Source organism: Barbus barbus (assembly GCF_936440315.1).
Source record: "Barbus barbus genome assembly, chromosome: 30".
Lineage (NCBI taxonomy): Eukaryota > Metazoa > Chordata > Actinopteri > Cypriniformes > Cyprinidae > Barbus > Barbus barbus.
This window is the reverse complement of record NC_136758.1, coordinates 13,667,135-13,686,850: the sequence shown is the minus strand read 5'-3', so window position 1 is coordinate 13,686,850 and position 19,716 is coordinate 13,667,135. Positions and strand designations below refer to the sequence as shown.

Below are 19,716 nucleotides of genomic sequence, written 5' to 3'. Positions count from 1 at the left end.
AAACATTTAAAAAACGCTTTTATAGACAAACTTTTAAGGGCAAATGGACCAGCTGTTTAGATACCTAAGCAGGTGATGTTGTCTGATGCAAGAACCTCGTCGCTGTCACACAGGCAGAAGATGAGTCTGGTATCTTCATCTCTTTTACAGCTCTGGGTCTGACAGTGGCTGCAGTTTAGATACACTTCGATCTCAGCTTCCCCATGACTTTCCATAGCTAGAACACATACAAAAACATCAGTAGTGCACAGCACTGCTTCAAAACCCCAGGGCTTTGGTTTAGGGTGTATTCTTGTATAAAAATAAAAAAATGAAGAGAGATAACTATTCAACTAAATTATCAGAAGTTTAAAGTCTCTATAAAATAATAAAAAAGTTTGTAGTGTTTTTGCTTTGATACTATATGCTAATATACAGTTACCAAAATAAACTTTCGGCTGTGAATTAAACATTTACAGTTGAAAATATTTTATTTAATAGAAAACTAAAAATTAAATATTATTGGCAATGTCTACTTAAAAATACAGTTCATAATTAAAGATAAAAGGTAATAGTTTATAACAGCATTTATAAAAATTACTACATTATTATGCTTAACGGGTAAGTTAACTAGCAACTAGTTCTCCTGACTAACTAATCAGTTAAGCATCTTATAATGGTTGTTAATGAATTAATAATGAATGTAATCATGAAGCAATATAAAAAATGTGTCCTCTTCTGGCCCTTTAACTCAAAACACACTTGCAGTAATAAAGAGTGGCGCCAACTTCAATAAGTCACATAAGGTCTTATATTATCTACCACGAGTTCAGTTTTCTCAATTTCATGGTCATTACTGAATCACTGTGGATGTGCGCGTGGCCTACTTTTATTTGTGTGCACTCACAATATCAACAAAACGTCGTGCTTTTATCTTGAACAGGAGCATTTCACAAAAATGAACCAAAAGACAGCGAATGCCTCACAGTCTGGCATGATAAATATATATAATAGAAAGCTTTAAATGACTACTTAACGAAATAAATAAAAATGAAAACAAAAACTCTTTAAACATAATCATTATCCTTGAAGATGCACTTCTCTCTAAAGGCGCGTCTAATGAGGAGATGGTGAATCCTTACTATTTCCCCCGGACACATTCATGGTAATTACTTTTGCTGAGGCTTTTGCTTCATTGCGTGTATTTGAAGCAGTATATTTAAGACATCTATCAATTATTGATAAGGAAAAGCCTAATACAGGCCCGAAGCCCGGCCCTAGGGACGTAAAAAGGTCGGAGCCCGACTTTAAAATAATTTTTTTTTTTTTATAAAATTTTGGGCTAAAAGTTTGTTGTAAGCGTTACTGAACATGCACTAAGTAAAATATTACTGAAAATTAATTAGTAATGCCTTACACTACTGCGTTACAACAAAAAGTAACCCGTTACTGTAATGCATTACTTTTGTAACACTCCCAACACTGGTGTTAGCACATTCAGTGTATTGAAAAACACTAAAACAACTGGTGGATTTATTTCAGATTTGTTCTAGGCGACACACATGTGTGTGTGATACATATCTGCAAATACAGTTCTGCTTATAAGCTTACTGACTCTCTCTGGATTTGTGGATTTTAAAGATGCTATAGTTTTTTATTTAAGATGTTATCTCACTTATGTTATCTTAAAATGTCAAACATTTTACAGATGTAAGGGGTATGTATATTTAAGAGCAGGACTGTACATCATTATAGACAGTCTGGATTAGATTAAGCCTGACCTGCAAGTGGTTGAAGAAATATCTTTCCCATGGGATGAACAAATGAAACACCATCTTGTCCATCTGCTGTGATGCCATCAAGAAGAGGTGCATCACCACCTAGGCAAAGGTGACATCAAAATAATAATAAAAGTTTTAAAAATCATTAAATCAAACAATCCACATAGAAAAGAAACGGCTTGGGCTGCAAATGCACATGTGACGATTTAACAATGGCTGTCCAATAATCTTTTTAAATGAAACATCTGCCTCACAAAGCAAGTCATTCTTTGTGAAAACTAACAACAGATCTTTGATTTAGAGAATGTGTCAGTAAAAACTCACAGCAAGGGGTCAATAATAACTTTGAGCAGAACATTTCAACTATGATCTAAACCAGGGATCCTCAAATCTGGCCCACTCCTGCTGAGTTTAGCTCTAACCCTGATCAAACACACCTGAGCTGCTAATCAGAGTCTTCAAGATCATTAGAAAATCACAGGTAGGTGAGTTTGATCAGGGTTGGAGCTAAGCTCTGCAGCGGATTGGCCCTCCAGGGAAAGATTTGAGGAACCCTGATCTAAACCATGTAGCTTGAGACTTCTCCCATGTTTTCAATTACAATATCAAATATGCTTTTGCAGTAAAAATCAATAAATAAAAAAATGTAAATAAAAGGAATTATACAGCATAATGCAATGTACCGGCATATCACATAATAAATAAAGGTATATACAATTTTATATTATTAAGTTTAATAATATTAAAATGTAATATTATGTTCAATATTATACACTAACATCTAAATGATTTTTATAGAATTTTTTTATATAATTTTATTAAGCAAACACAGATTAAAAGTGACAGTTAAGTCATTTCTTGTGTTGTAAATTTATAGTTACAAAATAAATTCAATATTTCAAATAAATTATGTACTTTTGAAAATAGCACAACAATTATAACACTGACGATAAAAATAAATGTTTCTTGAGCACCAAATGAGCATATCAGAATGATTGCTGGATAATCCTGTGACACTGATGACCGAAGTAAAGGCTGCTAAATAATTCAGCTTTCCATTACAGAAATAAATTATATATCAAGATACATTATTTTAAATGGTAATAATACTTCATAATATTTAGATCATATAAATGCAGCCTCAGCAAGCATAAGAGACATGAGCATTTATTTAAAAAAGATAAAAAATATTTCTGACCCCAAAATGAAATACAAACGATTTAAAAATGACAAAATGGCAGCTTACTGTGGCCTCAGCTAGAAAAGAGAAACTCCAGACTTAAAACACTTAATTTTGTGTTTTTATGGTTGTGATTGTGACATATGTGCAAGTGTTTTTAATCTAACATTCACCTCTGTATCCTCCACCACCGCCTCCAGCGGTGCAAGCACCCCCACCTCCCCCAAACCCTCCAAATGTAGCCCATCCCAGCACTGACAAAGCCTCAGGACAGGATGAGCCTCCTTGACTTCCTTCCACAAGAGATTTCCCTGCCCAGGAGAGAGAAGACAGGTCGCTCCACCCACCTCCTCCACCTAAACACACACACAGAACTTCAGACTTGTCTACTCAGGGCTGGTCATGTTAGTTTAAAGTTGTTCCACAGAAAAATTCCTTTGGTTTGAGGATGCTTTGTAGATAATTATTACTCATTTTCCCGTCTTCTACTTTTTTGGCAGATACATATGTCTATTAAGTGAGAGCCTAGAACTGCTTATGACAATTTTGCATAAAAAAGCATCCTCCAGATGCCAATCCCACAAAACATCCATCATAATTTACAGGATTTTCATAAGATAATGTGATCCCGATTGATGACAATATTGTACTGTTGTGAAAACGCTGGTAGGTAGTTAATGAAGTTAGAGAGCCCATAAAACACTCATAAATGTGGAAATAGCTAGAATTTGCTGGAATAATACTTGTTCTTTATCCAAATCTAAATCACAGAGTAATTATTAACATTCAAAGAAAGTAATTTCAATATCATATCACAGTAAACAAGCAGTGACTGAGAGTAGCCCTAATGCTGGACATTGGTGATTGACTGGACATGCAGTCTCTTACATGGAAATAAGAAATAAGGAATTATGGTTCATTCTACAGAACCACTGGTTAATTTATATGAAACAAAAATAAACAACTTACAGATTGCCTGCATTATTCACTCAAAACTATTAATTCTTCTGAAAAAAAGTGTCTGAAAAATGTCTCAGATTAAATTATAAATAATTTCACAGTTATATATTTAAAAAGATATTGCCCCTTTAAGTGGCTTGATGAAATGAACAACATTTTTAGCTTGTAGTAAAGCTAACATTGTTTTTAATTAAGAGAAATGTATCTGTTGTTGAAGTGATCAACTGAATGAATTTTGGTCCATAAAATATAATTAACTTAAATGTAATAAATATATATATATATATATATATATATATATTAGTTAGTTAGTTATTGAAAGAGTACCTGCTGCTCCAGATTTGCCATTGACACCAGGTGCGGAGGTGTCATTCTCATATTGTTCCAGGAAAATCTGGTCCAGGCTGTTCTCAGGGTCTTCCAGGTAAGCCTTTCCCCCTCCCCCTGCTGCAATCAGCAAAGGCACTGGTTCTCTGTTCTCCATCTGCCCCCGGACATCCCAAAAACAACATCAGACTTATTTTTAATTCAAGTAAAAAAGAAAGCCTCCTATGATTCCAGACGGGCCTTCACTTCCATCTGTATTCCAATTCAGATGACCTCAAATTATTTCAGGATGTCTCAAAAATGCTTGTCTAGACAGGCACTATCAGGCGACGACTGCCGTCCACATGGTTCCCCTTAAGGGGACTAAAAAGGCTGTGATGGATGTTTTTAAAGATGTGTTTGAGACAAGAAAACCAGAAGAAAAGAAAGATCTTACCCGATAAATGTATGTGGCTCCTCCACCACCACCTCCGCCCCCTGCCCACTTTAAGGCTGAACCATCGCTGTCAAAACCATCTTCTATCACAGAAGACTCCCCAAGACAGATTTTATGGGTCAGGGGGTTCCTCTGTGAATATTTGAAGAAAGCACAGAGATGTAAACAGAGAGCTAAACATAAATACATTGTAAATAACATGGCAACCCAATGGCCAAGTCTGATTTTCTGCTTCACTCACTCCTGGACAGGCATCTTCTCCTTGGTGACCAATTAGGATGTTGAGTATGTCACCTTTCTCCAGTGGGAAGATAGCTGAGATGATAACACCATGTGAGCGCTTATTATGGTTTTTTGCTCCTTTGCCTCCTGCGGCTCCATAAGCTGAAATCCTGCGAAAATGAGGATGTTCCCTTAGTATTCTCAATGCACTGAATTAACCAACATAAGACACCTGCTATCCCAAAGTACTAATACCCATAAAGAGAGAAAATAATTTGAGTTTATGGCCTTAAAATTAAAGTTCTCTTTTTAAGATACATTGAACTGTTTTATATTTTATAAGACAGTATATTTATTTGAAATAAATTATTTTAATATTTAATCTCATTAATCACAACCATACTGTATGTAAAGCAAAACATAATAATTCTAACTTGTCAATAGATACTAAATTTATAAATCATAATAAAAAAGAAACATTGTCAACTTAGTAAATATTTTCCAGATAATATTTCAATCATTTGCATTCACTTTAGCACACGGACAAAATTACAGCAAATTATTTTGGAAACAACGCGTTTTCTTTACATCATGCTTAATATTAATAATAATATCACAGAATTAATGGGTCATTATACATAAAAATACAGTTGCCTTAATATTTTAGAAAAGGAATCCCTCGCAAGGGGATCATCATACTTGAGGGTCCTTGGCATCACACAGTTTGAAAATCCATGCATTAATATATACTATTAATGTGCCAGTAGCATATTAAGCTATTAAGCCATAAGTGGGCTGTGATTATACTATCATTTTAATATATTGAATATACAACCGTTAATCCTAAAATGTGAAAAAAAGACTTTAATTCCCTCACAAGATAAAACTTCATATCTCAAGCCAAACTTTTTTGTTGTTGTTGTTATTAAAGCCAGCCAGTGCTTAGGGCATCAAAACAAAATGATACAATATAAAATAATTCAGTTTACGAATGAGGGATAGCCTGTGTCTGATCTCTATATTTCAGTTTGGCACTGAATGCAATAATAGTGTTGTATACGTTCATCTGATAGTTATCTGGCATGTTTTCCTGTCTCCTGCATCTCCTCTCCTGCATGCCCTTCTTTCACAGTCAGTTTTGGAGTTGTTTTTAATGAGCTCCCATGACTAGCCTCTATAATCACTGTAAATCAGTTCAAAGGCTTGACTACACAGGGGCCAGATTAAGTAGAGTACAGGAAGAGATTTATCAGTGCCTACAGCCAATGAGTCATGCCTCTAGCGGACCTTATAAAAAATGTGTGAATGAGAGGAGAAGAGAGAGAGAGGATAGACAGGAAGACAGTAAAGAACTGTTTACACCTGGCATTGACACGCATCTCCTTGCAATTGGATTTTGAGGGGAGAATCTTTCATTTGAGCAGATGGCTCTTTCGTACCAAAAGAAAAAGACTCCTCTGAGATTAGTCAGTTCCGAACTATTTATCTCCTGAGCATCAAAGGCAAGATCTTCTTCTCTGTTCTGGCCAAAAAGATATGGTTAAGAACAAGTATGTTGATACATAAATCTAGAAAGGTGGCATCCCAGGCATCTCTGGGTGTTTGGAACAAACGGGTGTCCTCAACCAACTGATCCGGGAGGCCAAGAAGAGCAAAGGCAATCTAACAGTTGTATGGCTTGACTTGGCCAACGCTAATAGATCAGTCCCCCATGACCTCATCAAAGCAGCTATGGAACAGTACCATATCCCCCTCCATATCAGCAAAATAATCACCAGCTACTTTGGAGGATTCAAGTTACGGTTTAAGACTGCCCATTTTTCAACTCCGTGGCAAGACCTGGAAAAGGGAATTGTAACCGGTTGTACTATCTCCCCCATTTTGTTTATCATCTGCCAGCCTCCAATAAGAGGCTTTGTGGATGACCTAATCATTACAACACCACCTCATGTACAAGCAAGATGGATCTTGAAGGCACTTGACGATGTGGCGACATGGGCGAGAATGAAGTTCAAGCCAAGGAAGTCAAGAAGCATGGTGATCAGAAATGGGAAAGTGGCCAGCAAGTTCCAACTCCAACTTCAGGGGGAGATTATACCTTCAATTGAGGAAAAGCCAATAAAATGCCTAGGGAAGTGGTGTGAAGCCTCTCTCACTGACATAAGCAACGTATCCAGGACAAAGAAGCAGGCAGATGAATGGTTGAGAAAGATAGAGGGATCAGGCTTACCAGGAAAGTTCAAGGCCTGGCTGTTTCAGCATGGCCTCCTACCAAGACTCATGTGGCTACTGACAATTTATGAAGTGCCTATGACATCTGTGGAAGGAGTTCGAGAATCAAGTGAATAAACACCTCCGCAGGTCATTAGGTCTGGAAAGTTACAGCTACGCCTATCATCAGTGGTCGAAGAGTTTAAGGTGGCAAAGTGCAGGGCTGTGAAGATGTACAGAGACTCCAGCGATGAAGAAGTCAGAGATGCAGGAATCACCACAAGATCAGGACGCAAGTGGGCAGCGGACACATCAGTGGCGCAGGCTGAGAGCATGCTGAAGTTGAAGGATATCATCGGGAACCCGTGCATGGGGAGACAAGGACTCGGGACAAACCACTCTTCCAACAATGGAGGAAAGCAGACCCAAGGCAGAGGAGAGATATGATCCAAGCCGAGGTCCGACACCTTGAGGAAGAAAGGCGAAGATCAGAGGCCGTGGAATTTGGACATTCTGCGCGTGCTTTGGATGTGTGTGCTCAGAAAATCGTCTAGCAGAAGTTTAAACTAATATGGCTCTAAAACGGATGCAAATTCCACACAGTAAGACATGATAAAGGCGGTAAAGGGAGTAGCACATTCATTTAACGAAACTGTTGCATGATAAGCCTGTGTTGACTTATTGACAGCACAATAAACTGTAGCACGTTCGTCGTGAAAGCTTGTTAATTACTCATTGTTTTTCCATTTTAATTAAGTTAAAATAATCGTAATGTTTTAATTGTCACGTGCTAACAGTCAGCCTGTTTAACGTTACCCCACAATACATGTTATGAGTACGTCTCTTCATTTTGACATGGTTTTATTATGTTGGTTGAGACATATGACATTTTAATAGTCAGACATAACAGAGAGGCCATCATAATAATTGACTGTTAAAATACCACGTGTTAGATTGTGTCATTTACTGTGCACTGTACTCTAAATGAAGTGCATAACAATATAATGTATTGTGCATGTTTCTGCCCTTTCGAACTCTGCTGTATATTATACCTTATGCTATATTTCAATTAACAATTTTCTTTTGATAGGCCATCATATATGGCCTGGCTGGGCTTCAGAATTTGTCTCTGCAGGATGCTAAACAGGCCTTCCTCTCTGGTCTTGATTATCATCACAGTTAAGAGTAGAAAATGGAATTGTTTTTACACAATGTCCAATGTATCCTTTTAAGCGTTAACAGTATTTCTGTTAACCTAGCAGTGATTATGTTCTCAATTTATTATTTCAGTGAAGTGGAAGAATTGAATAGGGTGATAGAGAAACAATTGAGAAAAGAGGGGAGATCATCCAGGTGGTAGGTAGTGCTGTTGCATACATCACAATATGTGCTTTAAACATTTAAAGGTCAGGAAAAGTCATGTCAATAATATGTTATTTCTATTCAGATTTCTTGCATCTCTCTCTATTATTTTTTTTCTCAGTTCAGATGGGCTTTATTGACATGAATGTTTCAAGAACCTTTGTTCCCACAACATCAAAATATTTTTTTTCCAAATCTTTGAACAGTATGCAATAATATTATTATGAACATTAACTGGTATGAAGATTGATATAATTATTTTTGTATCGTATATGTGTGTGCGCTCTGTGGTAACTAAGATCTTTTAAATATGAAATTTAAAATTAGAGAGTAGAACATGTTCAACTAAATGTTCCTTATTTCATTCACTTCTCTCTCTTTCTCTCTCTTAGGAGTCAGTGAAGACGTTGTCCATGAAGTTGTTTCTATGTGGTTCACGTCATGAACAAATTTGTTTTTGTGTGTGTTCAAGTTCAACTGTTGTAATATATTATTTTATAAAATATACACAATCTTAAATCATCCCCCAGAGTCATCCTTGTGTCTTCCCTCTGTACTTGAAAATGTGGTTGATCTAGTGACTGAAAAGATTATACCATGATTCCTTGTTTATTTTACTTGAGTTATTATATTATGCTACTTAGACCCAATAATTACTCAACATCCCTAGGAACCAGGTTTAATTGCAATAAAGAAAGTAGTATTTGGGTGTAATAAAACTTTTAAAAAATTCTAAAACGCTAATGTAATTAAAACTGGGTGGAAATACTGCCTTGATGGCACTTTTTTCGGTCCTCCAAAACTAGGGTCCTGGAAATGCGTTCCTGGGACTGCGGTTCTCCGACTCGGTAGGTGGCGCTGTCACAAAAAACTAGGGTCCTAGAAATGCGGTCCTACAACTGCAGTCCTGAAAGTGCGGCCTCCTATACTGCAGACGGATAATATTGGGTAAAGGCACAGCCCTATTCTGGTAAGGGGACGGGGAGCAGCAGCTCATTTGCATTTAAAGAGACATGTACAAAAAAGGTGTGTTTTTGCTTCCACTCACAATGGTCATTTTCAAAATGATACAATAAATGATCTATGGGGTATTTTGAGCTGAAACTTCGCAGACACATTCTGGGGACACCTGAGACTTATCTTGTAAAAATGGGCATAATAGGTTCTCTTTACCCAATAAGACTTAATTCATCAAACAGCTTCTCCACAAAGTCCATGAGGTAGTACCTGCACAGTACCTGCTTTTGAATCCAAGAACGACTCTAAACCAGAATGATTTAAATCTTCTGAACTTACTTGTACATGTTGGTAGCTGGAACCCTCCACATCTGAACCCCCCTGAGATGGCCCTCCTTCCCCACCACCACACTGACGTTGCTGTTGCGGTAGGCACTGTCACACTGGGCTTGAGTCGGGCCTAGAGGTCCACTTGCTCCACAGGATGTAAACCACCATGTTGTTAGGGACGCCTCTGAAAATAGAAGACCCTGGTTTTGTTTGTTGTAATTTTACAACTTTTGGTTTTGCCATCACAACCATAAAGTGCATTTTAAAATATATTAAAATAGAAAACAGTTATTTAAAATTGTAGTAATATTTCACAATATTACCGTTTATTGTGTCTTTGATAAAAAAAAAATGCAGCCTTGGTGAACATAAGAGGCATCTTTCACAAACTTACTCACTTTTGAAAAGTAGTGTATTTGCACAAAGCACAGGAGAGGAACCATACCTGACGCTGAGGGTTCTGGGAGAGGGCTGAAGAAGTCTAAATCATGCAGTAGTCCTTGTCCAAGAAGCAGTTCATTTAGTTCTTATAAACCAGATGTGGAAAGAGCACAAGGAACAAAAATGAAAGTATGACACTTAGAATCAAACAATCTGTGTGTAGTTTAATTTTTAAATTTTTATTTTTGGTTGACTAGACCAGCATTGTATTTGATGCTGGTTTCACCAAAAAAAATCACATTAACCAGCTTATTCAACAGGACTTCATTGGTTAGCCATCTCCAGTAGGACAATAATGTTGATACAGCTGATTCTCACTAGTCTACCAGTTAGAAAGCCACTAAACCAGCACAAACCAGGATAAACCAGCTTGGACCATTATGGACATATCTGCTGGTCTAAACTGATCCTTTCAACAGGGTTGAAACAATGGCTTTTATTGGATAAGATTTAAAGGTGTTGAGGGACCACAGACATTGACAACAATAATATGACAGCAAGAGGAGGACTAAACAGAAAGATGATATTTAGTGAACAGATGGCTCAGGAATTTCTCAAAATCACCGATTCCAGGAAACGAAGTTAACGAGGATACTAAATCTTGACTTTCACAAGTCTTGAATGTCAGTTAACGGGCTCGTCAGTTCCTGCGGTCAACCGTTTTGTGGCAAGAAACCTGACTCTGAAGATCTGTAAATGCTTGTTAGAAAAGAAGAAAGTGTATTGTTGGCATTTTTACGACATTTGCGAGATAGGAGGTCCTCTTATCGCTCTCTCTTCCTTCAAAACTAATTAAGCTGAATCTATATCAACGGCGTTATGAGAACCATCTCCCACTGCTAACTGGAGACAGTGGTTAGACATCATGTGTGTGCATTACATCTTAAATTCTCCATCTGTCTCACTAAATACTTAATTTTGTTTGAAAACGCCCTATCGTTGAGTGCTTGGATGCAATCAAGGGAAGTCGTGACCTAATGGTTAGAGAGTCGGACTCGTAATCCAAAGGTTGCGGGTTTGAGTCTCGGGCCGGCAGGGATTGTAGGTGGGGGGAGTGAATGTACAGCGCTCTCCTCAATACCACGACTGAGGTGCCCTTGAGCAAGGCACCGAACCCCCAACTGCTCCCTGGGCGCCGCAGCATAAATGGCTGACCACTGCTCCGGGTGTGTGTTCACGGTGTGTGTGTGTTCACTGCTGTGTGTGTGCACGTTGGATGGGTTAAATGCAGAGTACGAATTCCTAGTATGGGTTACCATACTTGGCCGTATGTCACTTCACTTCAAGAGTCTGTGGTATGGTCAATAAACTTTTGCACCAGGGATGAACAAATGACTCATTATTCTGCCAGCGTGTTTGTGTGTAAACATTTGTGTACATCTGTGAGGCTGAAAGGTTACCTGTGTCAAAACATGCGGCACTTAATGAAATGTCATCCAGTGCAATGTCAGCTTTAGATCCAGAAGTCCAGAAGGCCTGCACTTTAAGATGGAAGCTGTGCTCAACACAAATTACAAACTATTTTAGAATAAGTGCAAAGGTGAAATCAGATTTATTCATGTAAATGTAGACATTCAATGAAATAAAATAATTGTTGAGTACAGGTCAACAATTCCAAAAAATTCTTCTGGGTAAGCCTCATCCTAATTTACATTTTATTTATTTGTTTTTACTGTTATTTTAAGACACTCTTTGAAAGGGATTATGTTTTATGATTTGTCAAGGATTTCCAAGGTTTGTGAACTCCAGTCAAAATGTCTTAAAATTAAATGATTAGATTATGATTCTATGAAAATCATATGACAGCTGAGATAAGACGCCCCTGATGGTATCTTTCGCCAGATTTCGCCAAACCCTTTCAACCTAAGTACTAGACACAGGATGGACTCTTTATATGATTTTGTGAAAAATGACCTCCCTTTTCACTAAATTTCCTCTTTGGGATTAATAAAGTATTTTCCTGTCTGTTTACTCATCCATCTAATCATCTCACCCTTTTAAGATCTCTGTAATTGGCAGAACGATCTCTTGCCAGGCGTCCTTCCAGTGTCCGGATCTCTCCCAAATCAGTGGAGAAGCTGACATTCCGTTCTCCACCACTGACAGGAGCACCGTTCCATTGAAATCCCCGCACAGATACAGAGAGAACTGCAACTGCACAGAAAAATTAGTGGTTGAGCATCTGCAACAAGACCAGATGTCGCAGAATAATATCTTATTCATGGGCAATCAAGTGTAAAATTGAAGCTTTGGCTGCATGTGTTGTTACTCTGTGTAAGCTATTTGTAGATATGCTGTAGAGATGTGTCCTCATTTTTCATGGACAATTAACTTGAAATCTGCCCATAAAGCAAAGACTCAGAATCCAAATATTGTGGCATAGGAAAACCATGAGTTTATGTGAACAGTCATACATACTGTCACGATCACCAGCTTGAGTGCCCATGAGCTCCTCTTGAGGGCACTCCATCCTGTACCTTTCCATTCACTCAGGACTCCATTTACCATTATCCTTTGCACAGACTCATCAATTGCATCACCTGTCTCTCATCAGATCTCATCATCAGTTCACAGCTGTCTCACATTAGAAGGACTTTAAAAGTAGCACACACGCTCTGTCTTTGCTTACGATTGAATGATGTATAGCTCTTCTGTGGTTTCTAAGTCTCTGTGTTTCTAGTTTCTCTCTTTCCTTGCCTTCGCGTTTTGATCCCTGGACTGTTTTCTTGTTTGTGATTGTTTTGCTGCCTTCCCTGACCATAGCCTGATTATCTGGATTACTCTTTTGCCTTGCCACTGCCATCGTTGTTTGCTGTTGTTGACCACGCCTGTTTGACTGCACTCTTATTAAAGCCTTGCATTTGGATCCCCATTTTATTGTCATGCCTCTCTCGTTACACATACACTTCTGCCTATAAAGTTGGGGTTAATAAGTTGCTTTCAGCAAGGATGCATTAAAGTGATCGAAAGTCTTATTATATTGCAAAAGATTTAAATACTGCTGAAAATTCAGCTTTAGCAGCAAATGAATACATATGTGTTAAATATATATATTTTAAATTGTAATATTTCACTATATTGCTAGTTTTACTCTATTTTAGATTAAATAAATGTAGCCTTGGTGAGCATAAGAGACTTCTTCAAACACTTTTTTTTTCTTTTTCTTTTTTTTTTTTAATCTTACAGACTCTTATAAAATCATAGTATTTGACTGTCAACATAAACTCTTACCTGACAGTTCTGATTGGATATAGTTGAAGGGAGAGATGGGCTTTGAACCAACGCATCACTTTCATCACCACGACCTCTGACCTTTAAGAAAAGAAAATGCCCTGAGGCGAGAAAGTATCAGAACTCTATAGAGTGCTCAGATATGCTTACAAGACAAAAAACGTACTAGGCGAGGCTGGAAAACCAGTCTCAAACACACAAAAAAAAACAAAAAAACTATTTATGTCTTTTAAAAAAAAAGTACATTTCAGTTTAGCGAGTTCAAATAAAACTAGTCATAAAATGGACTTGGACACCTGTATTGTGGATCTCAGATTTAGTCTTGCATCATTTTACAAATACATCACATTATAATACTCCTACAGCCTGTAAATCATTACATACTCCTTCCAAGGATAACATTTCTATCATGCTAAAATCACAGGTGCCATTAACGCATCATGAAGATAGTTCTCCTTCAAATATTTTTGATTCCCATGTCATAAAAAATCCCACTGGTGTCATTCATAACTAAAAGGACTGTGAAGATAAATTTAAAATATGGTCTTTTTATTCACATGTGTCTCCTATATGTATTTGTCTCAAAGCTGGTGTATTAATCTGATGAGAATACAGTTTTGACAAAAAATAAAAAATCTATGAACAAACATGGAAAGCAAAGCATCTAAATTCACATATTAGTTCAACTACATCACCTAATGTCTCTCTTAACTTGCACATATCTATGCTATTTATTTATTTTTCTATGTTCTGTAAAACATTTTGATGTGACCTATCAGTGTGATAACATTTTTGCCGCTTTATAGGCCTTGAACGGTTAAATACACACACTTGTATGTGTCAAACTGGCCATCTATGCAAGTGTCCTCGTAAACAGTAATTTATGTCTAAAGTGAAAGCAAACAGATGAAAAAGAAAACATGTGTCAGCAGTTTAATATTCCTGCTGTCTGTCATTCATGTTAATCAAACAACAAAAGAGAGAAAATGTCTCACTGCTTTTGACTAAATGACTTTTGTCACTTTAATAAGAAGAAATATATATTTTATTTACACAGTGAAGAATATGCAGTGTTTTTATACATTTGATTACTTTATACACTGTATGTAGCATTTCTTATTTTTTTGTCCTATTGCTTGTAATTAGTTTATTATTTTTTTATTTGATCACTGTTTACTTGTCTTCATTGAGATTGAGTTATTTATTTATTTAGGCAATTTTTTTGTGATATTGACACTGGTGACAAGAATTATACAATTTCTATCAAAACTATTTCTATCATAAAGACCTTATTTAAACAAAAATAACTATATTGTGATATATATCATTCCATCAATATACATCAATTACTCAAATTGTTATATACGATTTTGGTCATATCGCCCACCCTTAATATTATGTTTATAAAATGTGTTCTGTATATGTACTAATATCCTTTCACAAATAACTTGTATTATAAGTTCAACAAATTTATACACTGCCATACAGACTCTGTAAGACTTTTCAATGTTTCTCAAAGAAACCTAATATATTGTGAAATATACAATTTTAAATAACTGTTTTCCATTTTAACATTAATAATTGTATTATTCGTGTAATCGTGATTTTCAGCAGCCATTACTGTAATCTTTTGTAATATTATATCATTTTTACTGTCACTTTTAAACATGCTTTAAGATTTGGATGTCTTGGGAACGGAAACTCTGATGGGTAACCAATATAATGACTCAAAGAAGATGTAGTTTCACATTTACCTTGAGTGTATTGCAGAGTTGTGCCCAGTAGACCTGTGTCTTCATTCAGCTGTTGTCCACTAACTAGTCTCCATGAGGACTGTGAATCAGCCACTGACCATCCACATGAGCCCAGCTCAAATGAACAGTATGAGCCCAAAGGTAAGGAGTCTGCAAAAGACATTAAGCAAATTATGAAATGTCTGATAAATCTGTATCCGCAAAATACAACCGACTGTGTTGGCAAACATAAGCAAAGCTTTAAAAGCTCAGAGAAATATTACATTTCCTCCTTCCATTTATCCATTGTCTACTAAAATGTATCATTATGATGCCTAAATCAACAAAGCTGATGTAGTTTGTTTTGCCAGTTTGTTCAATTCAGCTTTAAGTCCAGGTATAGGACAAAAAAGTCTATTTTCAGCAATCTGATACAGTAATAAAGTATTCAAGTATTACATGATTCCAATATCATTTACTTAAAATAATAGATTATGTTAACATGGGACAAGGACAGGTGGATTTTTTTCCAGAAATAAAACATTTCATTGCAGTCTAAAATGTATGGTTTTAATAGAGATGAATCACCATGAGGCAAATTGTGCCTCAATGAGCTATACACTTTAAATATTTCATACCTAAAATGACAGTTGATATGACAAGACTCCAACTAACGTGTGCTAATTTGGTCTCTGGATATTAGGTAAAGGCTAGGACATATTTAACTAACTGACAGATTAATTATACAGAGGACATGTTTTATAATGTCATGGACGTAATTAAGAAGCTTAAACTTAGTGGGAGTTACTTTGATCATCTTCATAAGGATGCTGTCAGAGTTATTTATCATATGAATCCCTTCACATAATATCAAAAGTTATTTCCACAGGTCTATATCAGAGGAAAGAATAAAATGTCTTGGTCTACAATTCAAGATAAGGCTAGAATGCTTCTACATACTTCTGCCATATATATATAATGTATACAAAATGTGCATCATTTTATTTATAAATATATACACTACCATATAAAAGTTCACCAAGGCAGCAATTATTTGATCAAAAATACAAGGAAAACAGTCATCTATAAAATACTGTTTAACATTTTTCTATTGTACAATGTTTTATATTTTTATATAAATTCAAATATAATTTATTCCTGTGATGGCAAAGCTGAATTTTCAGCATCACTACTTCATAGTCACATGATCATTTTAGAAAACATTCAGCTATGCTGATTTGCTGCTTAAGAAACATTTCGTATTATCAGTGTTGGCATGACAGCAAAATAAAACAATATGAATTATGAAAAATGCTAAACAAATCAAATAAATTTAACAGAATTAAATGGTAAATTATTAATCAAATTCTGTTTATTACAGTTTAAATTATTCATAATCACATGGTTGTTACTGTCTTTTTTTAATCCTGAATTAGAGTTCTTTTGTTAATTCCATAATAATTACCAGAATGTTTATGAAATATATGTAGCAGATAAATCTTTAATACATTTTAATAGACTGCCTGTAAATATGGATTTATTCTATGAATCTTTGTTCTCACCTTTTTTATCTAATTGGATTATACTGTAAGTGCTGTGTGCCAAATATTACCATCTACAAAGTTCTTTGTACACAGACAATAATTATAAATAAACTAAGCATAGCATAAATGTTTATGGAGATTAAATAAATCAATACATATGCAAATAGTTTTCCTAGAGGAAAGCGAACACTCATACATTTCAGGCGTTTTATGCAGCTCTTTACTCAGTGAAAAACTTTGACAGAGCAGGTTTGCTAATCCAACGCCTCCAGTGAAAGGATTAGACATTTATCATGGCCTTAAGATTTAATACAGCTAATGACACAGAGCCAGCCAGTTACTCAACGGCACCCTCTTATATCGCCCTGTCACACTGCTGTTCATACTTTAATTGAACACTCTCAACGAAATGCAAATTGGCAAGAATGATCTCGCAAATCTTACGGATTTATAGCTTAAAAGACCACCTTTCAAAGAAATGTTTTCATTATCATAAACTGCATTAATGGGTTGGTGAGATGCAGCCTGTTCTCTACATTTAAAATAACCAAATACTGTCTTTTTTAAAGGCTAAAGAGCTCCACACAAACTTAATGGTCTGATGTGTGCAACAGCTATTGTATTAAACTTTGAAAAGGAATCAGATTTTGAGTGTGGAGCTCACAATTACTGACAGACTGGTAAACAGAAACTACGCATCTTCATGGCTTATAAAATATCAAAAATCTTTCATTTTACTCACTGCATATTAAGCCCTCATCTTCCCCTTGTGGACAGTCAGTATGAAAATCACATACTCTTCGCTTCTCAATGCAGCCTCCAGAATGACAGTGAAGTGATGAGTATTTCTCACAGTCTGAACCCAAATAATCATCACCTGTAGAAAACCACAGAAAACCATAAATATTCTGTTCAAAAGTGCCACATAAGGATAGAACAATAACATTTAATGCATTAATTTAAATATTTAATGTCAAATATTAAAATGGGCAAATTAAACAGTTTCCATAAATATTAGTTGCATATAAGTTGAAATGCTCTACAGATGCAAGTAATACATACAACACATTTGAGTTTGATAATATTTGAGAATAATTAATAAGGCGTTACCCATGACACAATCCTTCAACTCAAGTGAATCAAATGCTAGAAATCCGACTTCATGGCTGCTACAGGAAGAGTATTGCACTGTCACATGGAAAGGCTCATCTAACTGGCCAATCTCAGCCTCCAGCACCTCCCACTGTGGCCTGGGACACACAAAAAGAAATGCTTTTAACAATCATTTCAATTTTAGATCAACCCAAAGGATGCAAAACAAAATGCACAAGTTCGAAATCATCTGTAAATCTACTGAAAAAGTTGCAGATTAACCCTTTTAATGACTAAATATACTCTATAATATTCAGAGGACAGAATCAACCACACGTTTTATAGAAAAGTAAGGCTATGTTCAGAAGCATATACTATAATGTAGCATATACTTGATTCCATGTTTCACCTTGTTTCAAGGTCACAACACTGTGCTAATATTTTTACAGAACTTTTGTATAATCAAAAAAAATATATACATCTATAATCATTCATAAAACATTTATGGATCTTTCTTTGAACATTTATGGATCTTTTGGAAATTACATTTTCATAATTGAATGGGAATGTTAGGTTCTTAGAATATTATAATCTGGGTTAGAGATACATAACCTAACATTAAACCTTTTCAACAAGTGTGTCTTTATTCCGTTCTTGCCGCTTAAAGTATATGAACCTCAGAAGTGTGTGAATATTGAGCTAAATAACTACGAGAAAGAAGCTAGCTTCGTGGAACTCATGAATGTCTCAGATACATGTGAGAGTGCTTCATTAGATGTAGGGAGCTTAAGTACGCAGAAAGCTAATGCATTCTGTACTAAACATAGATCTCTGAGTTGGATGGTATTATTAAGTATATGCCTGATTTAATTAGTTAATTAATAATAATTTGTTACATTTATATAGCGCTTTTCGGGGTACTCTATGCCCGATTTGTATAATACACCACACTCCATGGCGTAACCTCAGATCCATATCCATATAGCCAAATGCAGAAAGTAAGGCTCGTTCCAAATTGCATTGCATCACCATCTATTCCTAGCTCTCTGTCAGAACCAATTACGCCAAAAGAAACATCAGGTCCTACTTTTAGAAACAAAATGCTTTCATCCATCTTCTGCGTGATGTGCCCAGCATAAGAAAATCAATACCAACTACATCTCCATAACAAAAGTCTTCTGGTTGGCATTCGTTTCTTGTGGGTACAGAATGCTGCTTTATATTATTCTGTGTGAAAGTAAAGTGCATATGTCATTGCTCTTTTATTTACTTTCAAAATTGGCACTGAAAATGTTGGTTCTCGTTTTATGATCTGTCAATCAAATCAGTCATGACATCACCATAATATTTAGATATTGCTGTAATAATATATATATATATATATATGTACTCTGCAAAAAAAGAAGCATCCATTTTTAGGATACTGTATTTTTAAAGATAATTTTGTAAAATCCAAATAAGCTTTACATATGGAAAAGGTTTAAACAATATTTTTTCATACTTGTTCAATAAACTATAAACAGTTGTCACACATGCATCTATGGAACAGTCCTCGGCACAGGTTTAAAGGCGGTAGGCAAATAAGGTCACATTTATAACAAATTATATAGGAAGGAAAGGATGTATTAAATCGATTAAAAGTGAAGTAAAGACTTTCACATCATTACTAAAAAATATTTTAAATAAACATGGTTCTTTATAACTTTCATCATATAATTAATCAAAGAAAAAAATATAATGGTATATAAAGCAGCACAACTGTTTTCACTTTGTTGAAGATAAGTGGGGGGGGGGGGGGGGGGGTTTAGCTCCAAATCAGGACATTAGAGTGATTTATGAAGGATCATGTGACACTAAAGACTGGATTAATGGCTGCTAAAAATTCAGCTTTGCCATCACAGAAATAAATTATATCTTAAAATATATTATA

The 19,716-nt window shown here is 35.7% G+C and overlaps 1 protein-coding gene across 2 annotated transcripts in view; it reads right to left on the bottom strand.

Moving 5' to 3' along the window:
* Positions 1-19,716, bottom strand: part of ltk (leukocyte receptor tyrosine kinase) — a 54,158-nt gene that overhangs the window by 10,714 nt on the left and 23,728 nt on the right. Inside the window, exons 5-18 of one of the 2 annotated variants that reach the window (XM_079386522.1) lie at positions 17,805-17,944; positions 17,437-17,571; positions 15,172-15,321; positions 13,418-13,498; positions 12,180-12,340; positions 11,587-11,681; positions 10,191-10,271; positions 9,755-9,929; positions 4,905-5,055; positions 4,664-4,795; positions 4,228-4,384; positions 3,114-3,296; positions 1,761-1,859; positions 65-217 (exon numbers count right to left, since the gene is read on the bottom strand). In XM_079386522.1, coding sequence (XP_079242648.1) covers positions 65-217; positions 1,761-1,859; positions 3,114-3,296; positions 4,228-4,384; positions 4,664-4,795; positions 4,905-5,055; positions 9,755-9,929; positions 10,191-10,271; positions 11,587-11,681; positions 12,180-12,340; positions 13,418-13,498; positions 15,172-15,216 — 1,513 coding nt within the window. In that variant the 5' untranslated portion in view covers positions 15,217-15,321; positions 17,437-17,571; positions 17,805-17,944. Of the gene's footprint in view, positions 1-64; positions 218-1,760; positions 1,860-3,113; positions 3,297-4,227; positions 4,385-4,663; positions 4,796-4,904; positions 5,056-9,754; positions 9,930-10,190; positions 10,272-11,586; positions 11,682-12,179; positions 12,341-13,417; positions 13,519-15,171; positions 15,322-17,436; positions 17,572-17,804; positions 17,945-19,716 lie in introns of both variants that reach the window. The other variant, XM_079386521.1, reaches the window with a different exon arrangement.